The sequence below is a fragment of the Phallusia mammillata genome, chromosome 2 (genome assembly GCF_965637545.1).
Source record: "Phallusia mammillata chromosome 2, kaPhaMamm4.hap1.1, whole genome shotgun sequence".
Lineage (NCBI taxonomy): Eukaryota > Metazoa > Chordata > Ascidiacea > Phlebobranchia > Ascidiidae > Phallusia > Phallusia mammillata.
The window spans coordinates 21770706-21784492 of record NC_137253.1 but is presented as its reverse complement, the minus strand read 5'-3'; the positions used below and the strand labels follow the sequence as shown (position 1 = coordinate 21784492).

General features: G+C 35.6%; 2 protein-coding genes across 3 annotated transcripts; one reads left to right on the top strand and one right to left on the bottom strand.

Annotated features, from left to right (window-relative positions):
- Nucleotides 1-2398: 2398 nt before the first annotated feature.
- On the top strand, nucleotides 2399-8461 carry LOC145212201 (tetratricopeptide repeat protein 27-like). The gene is made up of 19 exons (XM_080080241.1): nucleotides 2399-2619; nucleotides 2685-2850; nucleotides 2913-3018; nucleotides 3093-3233; nucleotides 3301-3440; nucleotides 4382-4506; nucleotides 4570-4697; nucleotides 4766-4878; nucleotides 4956-5022; nucleotides 5089-5298; nucleotides 5531-5731; nucleotides 6657-6806; nucleotides 6866-6964; nucleotides 7048-7100; nucleotides 7181-7309; nucleotides 7373-7470; nucleotides 7526-7774; nucleotides 7832-7914; nucleotides 7986-8461. Exons 1-19 carry the CDS (start codon nucleotides 2535-2537, stop codon nucleotides 8097-8099), a joined length of 2457 nt encoding a protein of 818 aa, XP_079936367.1. The 5' UTR covers nucleotides 2399-2534; the 3' UTR covers nucleotides 8100-8461.
- Nucleotides 8462-9058: 597 nt separating this feature from the next.
- LOC145212204 (DDB1- and CUL4-associated factor 5-like) lies at nucleotides 9059-13743 on the bottom strand. 2 transcript variants are annotated; one of them, XM_080080244.1, is made up of 12 exons: nucleotides 13340-13743; nucleotides 13007-13153; nucleotides 12771-12930; nucleotides 12468-12614; nucleotides 12281-12407; nucleotides 11836-11919; nucleotides 11631-11762; nucleotides 11158-11327; nucleotides 10946-11089; nucleotides 10202-10267; nucleotides 10038-10139; nucleotides 9059-9974 (listed from the first exon to the last, which is right to left on the bottom strand). In XM_080080244.1, exons 1-12 carry the CDS (start codon nucleotides 13596-13598, stop codon nucleotides 9425-9427), a joined length of 2088 nt encoding a protein of 695 aa, XP_079936370.1. In that variant the 5' UTR covers nucleotides 13599-13743; the 3' UTR covers nucleotides 9059-9424. The 2 variants fall into 2 exon arrangements, with proteins under 2 accessions (XP_079936370.1, XP_079936371.1); XM_080080245.1 differs by having other exon boundaries at nucleotides 10038-10136; nucleotides 13340-13734.
- Nucleotides 13744-13787: the final 44 nt, after the last annotated feature.

Sequence of the window (13787 nt, the reverse complement as noted above, 5' to 3'; positions counted from 1 at the left end):
CCTAATTTTTTCTCGGCACAGGAAATGCTTTACGTATTGCCACAAATTAAAGGTTTCAATTGTCGAAATATTGCTTTTCTCAAATGAAAAATTTTGATGATACTTTTTTAGGTCGCGTTTTGATAAGGTCAAATAAAGGCAGTATCTATACCCAGCAGTTACACATTGGGCGTTCGTCCAGTTCATACTCATATCACGTAGCAAGTGTTCTGTTATAGTATGATAAGTTTCTCTGTCCTTGTTGTTTAAATCTAGCTCAGTTATTTTATCAATTACATTATCTGAAGTAGCGTGGTACAACGGACAATTTTCAAAAACATTTTTTTCAGAAATTTGAGCGTTAGCGTGTTGTAAGTTAAGTTTTCCTTTTTTTCTTTTTATTGTGATAGGGATTTGGCTTTTACTTAGCATATTCTGGGGAATTTGAGATAATTTAGTGTAAAACAAAATGTATGCACCACTCTGTATTCGATGTTCAACATTGTCCCAATTAACATGTTTGATTTTTTTGTCATTGTATTCTAATATTCCTTGCTCCGCAAAAGAGTAGGCCATGTAATGCCCGGAACTGGATTGCGCGCCAACATGAACAATTGCACATTTTAAAACAAACTTTATTGCAGTAATGGATAGTACTCGAGTATATGTTTCAAAAACACTTGTCAAACTTTTTCCTTCATTGCCGGAACATAATTTCGTTGTTCGTTAAACTTTCGAAAAATGTCCACTAAGCTGGGCCCCTTTAAACAAATGGGCCACTTTTAACCACTGGGGGTAGTATTTTATAGAGTCGTTCGTCCGCTTTTTATTGCAGAAATGGATAGTACTTCAGTATATGTTTTAAAAACACTTGTCAAACTTTTTCCTTCATTGCCGGAACATAATTTCGTTGTTCGTTAAACTTTCGAAAAGTGTCCACTAAGCTGGGCCCCTTTAAACAAATGAACCACTTTTAACCACTGGGGGTAGTATTTTATAAAGTCGTTCGTCCGCTTTTTATTGCAGAAATGGATAGTACTCGAGTATATGTTTCAAAAACACTTGTCAAACTTTTTCCTTCATTGCCGGAACATAATTTCGTTGTTCGTCAAACTTTCGAAAAATGTCCACTAAGCTGGGCCCCTTTAAACAAATGGGCCACTTTTACCCACTGGGGGTAGTATTTTATAGAGTCGTTCGTCCGCTTTTTATTGCAGAAATGGATAGTACTCGGGTATATGTTTCAAAAACACTTGTCAAACTTTTTCCTTCATTGCCGGAACATAATTTCGTTGTTCGTCAAACTTTCGAAAAATGTCCACTAAGCTGGGCCCCTTTAAACAAATGGGCCACTTTTACCCACTGGGGGTAGTATTTGAAAGAGTCGTTCGTCCGCTTTTTATTGCAGTAATGGATAGTACTCGGGTATATGTTTCAAAAACACTTGTCAAACTTTTTCCTTCATTGCCGGAACATAATTTCGTTGTTCGTCAAACTTTCGAAAAATGTCCACTAAGCTGGGCCCCTTTAAACAAATGGGCCACTTTTAACCACTGGGGGTAGTATTTTATAGAGTCGTTCGTCCGCTTTTTATTGCAGAAATGGATAGTACTCGGGTATATGTTTCAAAAACACTTGTCAAACTTGTTCCTTCATTGCCGGAACATAATTTCGTTGTTCGTCAAACTTTCGAAAAATGTCCACTAAGCTGGGACCCTTTGAACAAATGAACCACTTTTAACCACTGGGGGTAGTATTTTATAGAGTCGTTCGTCCGCTTTTTATTGCAGTAATGGATAGTACTCGAGTATATGTTCTGAAAACACTTGTCAAACTTTTTCCTTCATTGCCGGAACATAATTTCGTTGTTCGTCAAACTTTCGCAAAAATGTCCATTGAGCTGGGACCCTTTGAACAAATGAACCACTTTTAACCACTGGGGGTAGTATTTCATAGAGTCGTTCGTCCGCTTTTTATTGCAGAAATGGATAGTACTCGAGTATATGTTTCAAAAACACTTGTCAAACTTTTTCCTTCATTGCCGGAACATAATTTCGTTGTTCGTCAAACTTTCGCAAAAATGTCCATTGTGCTGGGACCCTTTGAACAAATGAACCACTTTTAACCACTGGGGGTAGTATTTTATAGAGTCGTTCGTCCGCTTTTTATTGCAGAAATGGATAGTACTCGAGTATATGTTTTAAAAACACTTGTCAAACTTTTTCCTTCATTGCCGGAATATAATTTCGTTGTTCGTCAAACTTGTAACTTACGCTAACTTTGACCTTCCTTTTAATTCACCACTGACTTGTAAAAGGATTAAAGCTTTTCTTTTGGCTGAAAAAAGTGTTTGTTTTTGATAATGAACAATGCATGCAATGTAATTTTGCATAATGGTTTTTATTTTTTACTATTTTTATGATTGGGTCATCTATTCCTTAATGTGGTAAACTGCGAAATCAAAAAAATTTCCTCTAAATATTTTTTGACTTCCATTTCGGCGAAATGACATTTGTATTTTCACGACTCACGTGTTGCGAAACTCGCGTTGGTTGATGCTAAAAGAAATGGCTTTTCACAAATATTTCGAGCGTTCTATTTTGGGTTTCTTGACTTCATCCACTGAAGATCTAACAAGAGGTAGTGTAATCTATCGTGTATCTTTTAACGGCTAATTTCAACGATAAGTTGAGTTTATTGTTAAGAATATGACGCTGAATTGAAAAAGTTGGCCAAGTTGACATTGGAGCAAAATTTTGGTGACGGTCTTTTAACTGACTTGAAGCACTTACCAACAAGTTCCGTTGCTGATTTAGAGGCGACTTTGATGGAATACATAATCAATAGTCTCAGTTCAGAACAAAATAATAGGTAATGTAAAGTGAAAATTTGTTAATGAGAAGAACACATAACAAACAATGTTATATTTTTAGGATTGTTTGTTTGTATTGTTTTGGAGTCGGCTGTTTACAGACATTTGTTCAGTTAAACTGGACTGGACCTCAAAAGAAAATATCCCTACTGGAAAACATAATTGAAGTATACCTTATGTACATTTTTAAATGAATGGTTTTACACTTATCATCATTGCATGGAAATGTTTTTTTTATCAGGGTAACAACTGTTTGTCTGAAGCTCGAGACTTACTTGGTAAAGAGGAAGCTCATGTATTTTCGGTTGTTAAAGCTCCACACTACCTTTTTGTGGCAGAAACTATTTTCGAATGTCTTAACAAGCAGTCCAAAATATTTGAGGTAAAACCAATTCATGTTTTATAAAATGAAACTCATGTGCTTTAACAGCCTTTTTCATGTTACTCAGGCTGTGTCTTGGTGGTTGTTAAGATGTTACAGTGTCCATTCACGGGTGATTGATGTACACTCTGAATCACTCTTTAGACGAACCCTTTCACTTGCTGAAACTGTTTTCAGGATATCATGGATTAATGATGATGAGAACAGGTATATTATGTTGTTCATTAGTTTGGAGATATTACTAGAGATCTACCAAATATTCGGTTTGCCAAATTTATTTGGCCAAATCAGCCATTTTTTTCCAAAGATTAGGTTTTAATAAAACACTTTTCATATCAAAATGTTCAACTTTGCATTTAATGGTTAATTCAACTTAATTTATTTTTATGCTTTTACAGCTTGTAAATATTGTGTGCTATCAAATTCATTTGACTAGCCCCCTAAAATGTGCAAGTTTGTCCTTAGTTAATGAGATTTGGTTAGCTTGTAGAATCTGTGTTTTTTTTGTCAATTGTTGTGTTTACCCTGTAGCTCCTACATTTACCCCACTAATCTCCAAAAATTGGTCCATTTTTAAAAAATGTCTGAACTAAATGAAATTTGGATAGCTTGTAGAATTTGCCATTTGCAAAAAAATCATTATCTATATACTCTATATTTATTCAATATAATATATACTCTATACTCAATATAATATATACTCTATACTTATAGTTGGGACCCAATAATAAGTATAGAGTATATATTAATTTTTCACAATAGGACAAAATGTACTAAGCCACCCTTATAGTTTTTGCTGTATTTTATTTTTTGATCCTTGAATATTTAAATTGACAGTCAATGTGTATGAGAATGGAAATTGGTAGATTACGTCTCTTTAGCATTGAGTGTTTAATCCTTCCAATTGAGTTGATTTTTGTGCTTACCACAAACACTACAAATAAAATTTCATGGAACTGAAAGCAAACATCTACTGTCAAATTTAGGTACAATTTTTTATGTGTCATTTGCTAAACCTTGTAATTGTGTGATGGCATGGGCAGTCTGGCTTTTGACTAGAAACTTTAATCACTTAGACACTTGCTGGTAAAATGGTGTAAATATTTGTTTTGTGCTGAAAGCCACCCTCATTGCAAATCTGTTTACAGAAGTTTTCTCTTGCAACTGCACCTGGAGGTTGGATTGTCACTTCTTTATTATTACCAATATAGGCAAGCCAGTGACCATTTTATGCAAGCAAAGGAGGTAGCAGGAATTAGTTTTCAATTTACAGGTGAGTTTTTTGCAAAACAATCTGTTTTACATTTACACACACACAAAAAGACAAATGATCTAGGTGCTCTGGGCTACAGAACCAAGTTTCAGACAAAACCAATTTCTCAGCTACAAATGTTAATTGAAGTTACCAACAAGGAAGAATTTCCAACCAGTGTGACTGAAAAGCCAGACAAATATTTTCCAAAGGTATCACATATATACATTTTTTCTGCCATGCAGTTCTTTTCGCTTACAACAGCTTTTGATTTAAAAAGAACCTGGCATTAAATGATGACACACTCCTTGATAAGTTAAAGTTGGTTGATGAAGAAAAATTTCTATTTCCTAACTTGTGTGCAGAACAAACTGCTGTTATCTTAGCTGCATGGTAGGTACTTTCATTGTCAACAAACCTGTTTAAACAGTTAGTAAAGTATCTGTTCCTTGTTTTATCATTGTTTTCAGCACAACAATGCAAAAAGCGAGTCCATCATGTAAACTTCAACAAGAAGAAATTGGGACCATGCTCGAGGTTAAATATGATTTTCAGACCATTCCAATTTTAACGCTGAATTTGATCAATGGTACTTATGCATAGGTTTTACTTGCTTCTAAAAGCTGTTGGTGCACATACTCTGAAGCACTCCGCGTTCGGTGTTTGAATGAAAAGGATCGGTCACGCACTGTTGAGCGAAGTATGAATCAATTAGAAGACCTGATGACACTTATAACTCAAACTGATTCAGTCAGCACAAGCAGATTAGATCTCTTCTATTGCATTTTTCCTGAACCACTTTGGCAAATACAGGTATGCTTTTACAAATACTTGATGTTTAATTCCCAAAATAAATTGCCATAAATTTAGCATATTATTCATTTTGGTCCGAATTATATGCTATTGATACAGACCAAAAAAAGTTGCCTTGTTTAAATTGTGTACAAACACTGTACCATATTGAGGGGGCATATTCTATGTAAAGACGTTTTTGCAGAAAGCCACAGTACGCCAGGCCCATGTTCATCTTAACTGATTTTTACAGAAAGATTTAGCAAAGCTGTACTTGAGTCTTGGTGCTGTTGGAAGTGCCCTCCAGCAGTACGAGGCATTGGAAATGTGGGAGGATGTCATTCTCTGCTTGATCCGATCAGAAAGGACTGAGGCTGCCAACAAAAGAATAAATGAACAGTTGGAAACAAATGAAACTCCAAACCTTTGGTGTCTTTTGGGAGACATTACACAAGTAGGCTAACTGGAACCTTGGTCTTTTTTTTAGGGATACATCAACTGAAACAATAATCGATTGTGAATTGAAAACGAAACCTTCACTGTTGTTTTTAGTTTCTCATCTCTTTCTTACAACCGTTATTACACCAATATTCATAGTCTCGATATGAAGTATTTTTAAGTCCCTTTCCCTGAAGAGCATGCATCTTGATTTCACTCTTTTTTTTCTGTTTTGATTTTCTTTTATCTCTGGTGAAAGTTGTCCATACACTTTTGGCATAAAATCATTGGCCAAAATTTTAAACATTGGCCCATTTGGACAAAAATTTGGACTGTTGATTGGGTCATTGTGGTTTCATATTTTAAACTTTTCGATGTAGAAACCCATTGGTTACCCCACTAAACCCCTAACATAGGTGAGTTTTTTAAACAGTGTTTAAATTGAATGAAATTTGGAAAGCTTGTAGAATTTGTTTTTTATAGGTGTTGAATGTTGTGCTTTACATTATTTTGCCACAATTTACCTTTTCTTTCATGTAAAATAGAACGAAAAAATGAATCAGAATTGTATAGTGTGCACTTTCATTAGCATGACTATTTAAGCCCAGTAGTGGTCAACATGTTTTACCTTACAACACCAAACTGCTTATCTTTTAAAATGCATTGTTTTTAATTTTGCATGTGTGGGTTATAGAAACAACTAAGTTTACAAAATATGGTGGATTATATGGGACCCATTATAAAATAAGTATATATTATCGGTTCAAAATAGGTTATAGTGTATGTGCAATGGCAAAATATGCTAAGCAACCCTTCTAGTAAACAGTGAAACAGGCTACATGGCATGATGCAAAAAAACAATGAAAAGTCTCATTGCAAATACCACACTAGGTTCTTTTGGCCCAGCATAAAACATGTCAAATACTGTTTTGTTTATTTAGGACCCAAAGCATTATCTAAAAGCTTGGGAACTGTCAAAAGAAAGGAGCTCAAGAGCCATGCGATCACTTGGTGGTTTTTATGCTTCCAAGAAACAGTACAAAGAAGCTGTAGCATGTTTTGAAAAATCATTAAAAGTGCTTTCACTGCAGGTAAAACCTTGCAACATGGCTTCATCAAATGGTTTCTTCAATATTTTGTTCTTTGACAGATTGGAACCTGGTTTACATTGGGGTGTTCATATCTTGTACTTCAAAAATATGAAAATGCAGCTCGCGCATTTAAAAGTTGTGTTGCACTTGACTGGGATGTAAGTTACGGATCCAAGCAGTTCTTTGTGGAATTAGGATCATAAACACATACCTAACAAAAGCTCAACTTTTTTGTTTGCAGAACTATGAGGCCTGGACCAATTTATCAACCTCTTATGTCCGATGTGGAAAAAAGTAATTCAATTTACAAAATCTAATATTATGTTAAAATATGCCAGAGTTGTGTCAGTTGAGTTTACTTAACTTTGTTGCAGAGCACAGGCATTCAAGTCCATGTCAGAAGCTGTTAAATGTAACTTTAATAAATGGCAATTGTGGGAAAACTATACTGCGGTAGCAACAGACATAGGTCACTTCAGTGAAGCTATATCAGGATATAACAGGTAAAACTGAGGTTTGTTGACTGCTTGTTTTCACAAAAATACTCATAGTGAAACATTTTACAGATTGTTGGAATTGAGCAACAAATTTGTTGACATCCCAATTTTAAAGGTTTTAGTGAGGGCTGTGCTTGAAGACATAACTGATGCTTCTGGAAACAAAGGTTTGAGAGTTCATAAACATTATTTTAAAAACATTACATTTTTACATTTTCCCAGGTGGTTTGCTTCGCAACAAACTGTTAAAACTTTTTGGTCACATAACCAGTCAAACAACATCACACTCGGTGGTATGGATGTTGTATGGTCAGCTGTACAGCAGTGACTCATCTGAAAATACAGAAGAAAATGAAAAATCCATTGATTACTGGCACAAAAGTTTGCGCATAAGCATGCAAAAGCAAGCATGGGAAAAAGATGAAACAACTGTAAATGAAATTATTGAAACAACTCAACTAATAACCAAAGGTAATGCATACTGTAATGCACAATAAAATCAACATTTATTTAAAAAATGTTTTTCAGCATGCGAAAAGGCTGGGTTTCGCTCACAACCAGTTCTTGCATCACTGCGAATGACATTAAGGGGATTATATGCAAAGCTCAAGGTATAACTTTTCAGTTTTACAATATAGTACTGATTTATGTTTTGGTAATCCATTTATGTATTGTTACCCAGCAAAGAGAAAAGGACATTTTGGTTGAGCAGAAACAGGAATATTTGCAAAGAAGCATTGCCATTGCTGAACAGAGTGTAAACACTATTTCTGAATTGCTAACTTTGATTTCCTGAAACTTAAATAAAAATAGGATTAAAAAATGTTTATTTCTTTGTTGTATGTATACTACCTTTGCACAGCATGAACAACTACAAAATTAATTTTTGCTTAACTGGTTACTCAAGTAACTCATTTGATATCTCATTCGGGGCTCCTTTATCAGGGTAATGACACGCTAAGCAACACAATTGTTCTAATATAGTGGTCGTCAACCTGTGGGTCGCGACCCCAAGTGGGGTAGCCTAAACTACGTCTGGGGTCGCTATACATTCCATTTGGTGGTTTTATTTTATTACACAAAAAATGATACGTTGGTACCTTGTGTCACAATCTAATCATTGTGATGCAATAATATATATAAACACAAGTTGTCCAAGCCACTGTCGTGCGATAGAGCCCCATGAATGACATAATGTGTCCAAAATAATACAGGGAAAAATACATAGATTTACTAATTTCTGCAAACTGGTGAGCTTTAAGGCGAATTAGATTAGCCAGAAAAAAATAAATAAAAACAACAACTTTGGGTTCTAACATTTGAGCGTAGTAATGCACGCTGAATGCTAATATTTAAAGTCTACTTGAAAATTAGGCCGGCATATTTACATGACAATAGTTTTAGTTTTGGCACTACCTGAAACATTTTTCTCCCTAAAAAAAATGAGGTCGCATGTAAATGGGTCGCTTTAGAAATAGGTTGAAGGCCACTGTTCTAATAGCACCAAACAGGGCGATTACACAAAAATACAGTGATAAAATGTTGATGAAAACTGGTTTATAGATGTAAAAAAGACTGATAGCTAATTAGCGTTAAACACAATGTTTTTGCTTTTATGGTTAGGGAGAATGCTAACATTCTTTAAAAATCCTGCTTTCCTTTGTTTCTTTGGTCACTGCAGCGTCTGCGGAATTTGCATGGTTCATCAAGGCCGACTTACGAGGAAGGAACAAATGCCTGTGTTTTGGGGCTAAGTCTGGCTCTGTAAATTATATTTCATTTTCTGGTTGAGCAGCAGAAGAGTTTATGAAATATGTCTGGCAACAACACTATTAAATTTTAAAACAAATTAAAGAACAAGTTATAAACATGATTGTTTGCAACTACATAATGAAGCAAGAATTATTTTAAATCCGAACTTTGCCACTAGTTAGTAAGTTAAGTACCAATATGACCAGACATACAAGGCAAGTCTCTTCTCTTACATACAACAACAAACCCAACATTTCACAGTAAAGGCTTCTGAAGATAAGGACCAATTCTTACTGTAAGGACGCCTTGTTCCTCCTTTATTCAGTGTTTGTACTCTTTCTTTCCATTAGTTTTACACCGATTCTGTATTTACCCAATTGGACCTTCATCATCTGTATCATCATCACTTGTATTTAGGGCCTTTGCCAAACTATCAGCAACTTTCGCTAGCCTCATGTCAGTCTTAACAACAGAGCAATTAAGTTTTTCAATTGACCTGTTGTAAGCACTGGTAGCAGAGCATTCCATATCTGGTTCTCCTACATTTGAACAATGTGCTTTTGCTGGAGGTGTTTCAGGTTGAGGTGATTGGTCTGATTTGGGTTTTCCTTCATTGACCACCCACCTTTGCCCCTTACGTTTACGATTTGCATTTTTTTGTCTAGTCCGTGAAGTCATTGCTTCACTTTCACAACCAGAGTCCTCTGAATTTGCATTTAGGGTATGTAGGTATGAGGGGGCTGAAGAGCCTGGCAGCAGAGACACATTTTCTTCACTTAGGTTTAAAGGTGAATCACTTTGTTCAAGAGGAAGATCTTCATCTACAACATCATTGTTGTGTTCCTCAACATTTTGGTTGGGTTGTTGGTTGTCCTCCTCCAGGGCAAGGGTTGCTCGAAGTGCCCGCAATCTAGCATAGCTACAGAGGATGTCATTTTTTGTCATTATATGTCATAAAAAATACCGAGGCAAATGTGTTTACTTTACACTGTCTTCAGTCGGTTGATGTGATGATTGTGCAACTCTTCTCCAATAGTAGCTAGCTACAGAGTCCTCCACCGCATTGTCTTCATCTGAAGAGCTGCTGATATTGAATCAGTAAAACTGCTTATTGTTATTGTCTTAAATTTAACAAACTTAAGCTACCTTGAACTGTATATTTCTTGAACTAAATTGTCTAATGATGACTGTGATGCACTGTTTCTCAGAAGCCTGCAAAAATAAAATAAAATGTGACTATATTGCAACACTGCAACCACAGTGTTTCCTAAATTATCGAGTTCAGGTGAGAACAAATGTTTAAAAAACAACCAACAAGTAGGGATGGGCCGAACCAAGCCAGAGTACTCGCTGTTATAATGCTCTGTGCTCGGCCGAGCAGTTGCACAAACTGACCCAAGCATTTAATTTGCATACACATGCCCATTTATACGAAACTGTGTTCGAAAGGGTATCCAAGACACAAATGACTGTTTTATTAAATGTGTCCGGTGTTGGAATAGCTCGTATTTCTGGGGTCTGTACCGCTTAACACATTGCTGGTGACGTAAGAGACCTAGGAACGCTAAAAAACTAGCTGGAATGCACCGAGCTTTAACGTGAGATGCTCGGTGCTCGACCAAACAAATTAAAAGAAGTACCTGAATTTGTTCAACTTCTCTTCAAAAACAATTCTTTCACAGAAATTTTTGAGTCAATTCTTACATTTAAAGATATAGGAAATTGATTTTTTTGCTAATGAATGGTTAATACATTATGAGGCTTCACAGTTCCCTTTTAGCCATAGTAATAAAACTGTGCATATGGTGACTGGATTATCCAATGCTGGGTAAACAAGGCGGAAGCATTGTAATAGCAATAGCTAAGGGGCAGTGTAGGTTGAGCACCAACCTTAACCCAAGCAGGTCATCATCTGCATCATCGTCATCACTTGAATGAATGACATCATGTTGAATAAGACTATCAAAAAATGCAATCATACGAGGATCTTCAGCAGTACTCTCATTTTCATAGTTGTGAGTTAGAGATGTCCCACTAGACACAACATCATAATATTGAAAAGTTGTTTAAATCCAAGACAAAAAAGTCCACAAAAATCAAACCTATGTAATACAAGATTAATATATTCATTCCTGGTGTATAGAGGTCGGCTGCTTGATCCCAAAGTATGTCCCAAATCAGTACACCCTGGGTAGTGAAGAGGTGACCAAAGCTTGACTGCCTTTTCAACACCAGATGACACAATAACCTGTGATTGTTTATTGTACCGCACCTGAAACAACACAAAAATTTAAAATCTTTTGTGGGGCTTTGAAGTATAATATTTATTTTACGCCTTTGCGACTAGAAACAAATGTAACAGACTCAACAACTATATCCACAAGCTGTGAAAGTTTTACAATAATCTTTAAAACATTTCAAGGTTGAAATGACATAGATAATTTGTTTTATATTTAGCCATTTTTTTAAAAAAACAGCATGCAAAAAGAAAAAAAAAACACAAAAGATAAGCCAGGCTGCTATGCCATGATAGCCAGGCTGCTGTGCCATTTTACCTAAACAAATTTTGTCTTACCTGATTCACAATTGATTTGTGACCACAGAGTTTGAATTTTGAAGGTTTGATAATTTGATGATGTGCTACATTACCCTTTTCAGGTGTGTTCCATACATAAACATTAAAGTCATCTGATCCAGACACCACATACTGAAAAGTAAAGATTTACATCTGTCATAATGCTCTCTAGTCTGTAAACAGACATGAACAGAATATGTTTCACCTCATCGTTTTCTCCTGCAAAGCAACCACTTTTCATTGTGCAGGAATTAAAATATCCAGATTCTTCAAAGCATGCAATGTGTTCCTAAAGCACACCAACAACATAATGCAGTGTAGAAACCAGGTTCACAACAATATATTTATTTAATAGTATCTTTTTCACAGAGTGCTTGTTGGTATTTGGCAAAACTGTCTTACATTTACGGAAAGCACATTACATTAGTATATCCATAAAGGGGGCCTCAACCTCTATCACCATTTACCATCCAATCACCTTAATTTTAGTATGCGTAGAGCTGCAAATAGTTTTGTCTAGCATATACAGATAAACTTTATTGTTATCATGTAAGAAGTGAGACAAATCACAGGACACTAGATGGTTTTCATAAATTTCCTGGCTTGTTTGGCGAAAAAGCCAAGGCAAATAACAAACAAACAGCACATACGGGGTCATGAACATTGTATAAAACAGGCCCAGCCCGCCTTCTAAGCACAAACAATTGGGTTCCATCTTCATTGAATTGCACACTCATTGTACTATCTTGTTGATGGGGGCTGTATTTGAGCAAAATACTAAAAAGAAAATGTGGCAATTTAAACCTACTGTCTATTACAATACTGTCAAATAAATACCTTTTGGGTTTACGAATGTCCCATAGGCCAACACCTTCCTTTGAATGTGATGCAGCAACAAACAGTGGTGCATATGTGTTGAATGCAACACCGTGGAATGCCGGGATGTAGTTGCACAAACAGATGGCACTTCCATTATTTGACCTCCTAAATTTATACAAAACTTAAATAAATAAGCAGGGTATCCCTTTTAATGTTGTCTGTTGCAGTTTTATTTTTTGTGGTTTTGATGTTAACTTCCACAAGATCTGTCACTAAATAAATATCACAAAAAAAACTAGTTTAAGATGTGTTTGATAGAACCTGTTGTCCATGATATGTACTTTGCCATCCTCTGAGGCAGTAGCAAAGACATTGACATCAGTGGGATGGTTGGAAATTGCATAAACCGCATCATCCCTTAGCATCATGTTCACCAGTTGTCCAGTGGCAACATCATGAATTATCACCTGCTCGTCGTTTCCTAACAAAAAAAAAATATGTTTATTTGACATAGATATTGATAAAAAGCTACACAAATTTGGATTGTGATAATATACCTGAAGACATCAACATTTTGTTTTGATTATCAAATCCTAAACAAAATATATTGGAGACATGGGTTCCTTTCATACAGGTTGGTTTGTATGACGTATTCAAAAGCATTTCACCAACTTTCCACAGCAGCACTCTTTTGTCATCTCCCGCTAACACAATGCAAAACATGGTTTTATGATTTCATGTTTGCAATAAACTAATCATTTTTATATGAGAACATAACTGGTGATTAGGTTTCATTAAATTAGAACTGCACAACCAAAGTGATTAGGCTTTGTAAGAAAACTCTTAGATGGTTTTTGTAATGATACAGTTTAGTTTATAATATATATTACCTGTGGCAAGTAGTTCTCCGCTTTTGTGAGAAAATTCCAATGCATTGACACAGCCATAATGAGCTACCAAATTACGACTGTACAAATGTTTACTTGATGTAAATGAACCAACTCGAAAGGCTGCGGTAAAGCTTGACCTGACAAAACTTTGTTGCAATCGATTGTATTGCGGAACATTTGTAATTAGGGAGTGATTACAAGTTTTCTTTTTCGAGGCAGACACTGCACGACTGTTATTTGTTGCAGATATTGGCTCCATGTGACAAGTTAAAGTATTGCACAACTAAAAGCATAGTTTGCTTCTAGTGCAATGTGTGATCCAAATTTGCACGTGCAACTCCATTCATTTTCGACAAAAACTTGGTGACAGTGCCTCTGTTTGTAAACAAGGGAAATCACCACCATAGAAATCATTTTCTAGACATTTTTCAAAAAAATCAATAGCAGG

Excerpts from the sequence above, each read along its gene's own strand:
- LOC145212201 (XM_080080241.1), top strand. The coding sequence starts at position 2,535 with ATGCTAAAAGAAATGGCTTTTCACAAATATTTCGAGCGTTCTATTTTG. Across the intron at positions 2,620-2,684 it reads CACTGAAGATCTAACAAGAG|AATATGACGCTGAATTGAAA; the intron begins GTAGTGTAATCT and ends TTTATTGTTAAG. Across the intron at positions 5,299-5,530 it reads AACCACTTTGGCAAATACAG|AAAGATTTAGCAAAGCTGTA; the intron begins GTATGCTTTTAC and ends TGATTTTTACAG.
- LOC145212204 (XM_080080244.1), bottom strand. The coding sequence starts at position 13,598 with ATGGAGCCAATATCTGCAACAAATAACAGTCGTGCAGTGTCTGCCTCG. Across the intron at positions 11,328-11,630 it reads ACAAATCAATTGTGAATCAG|GTGCGGTACAATAAACAATC; the intron begins GTAAGACAAAAT and ends GTGTTGTTTCAG. Across the intron at positions 9,975-10,037 it reads CCGACTGAAGACAGTGTAAA|CTATGCTAGATTGCGGGCAC; the intron begins GTAAACACATTT and ends CATCCTCTGTAG.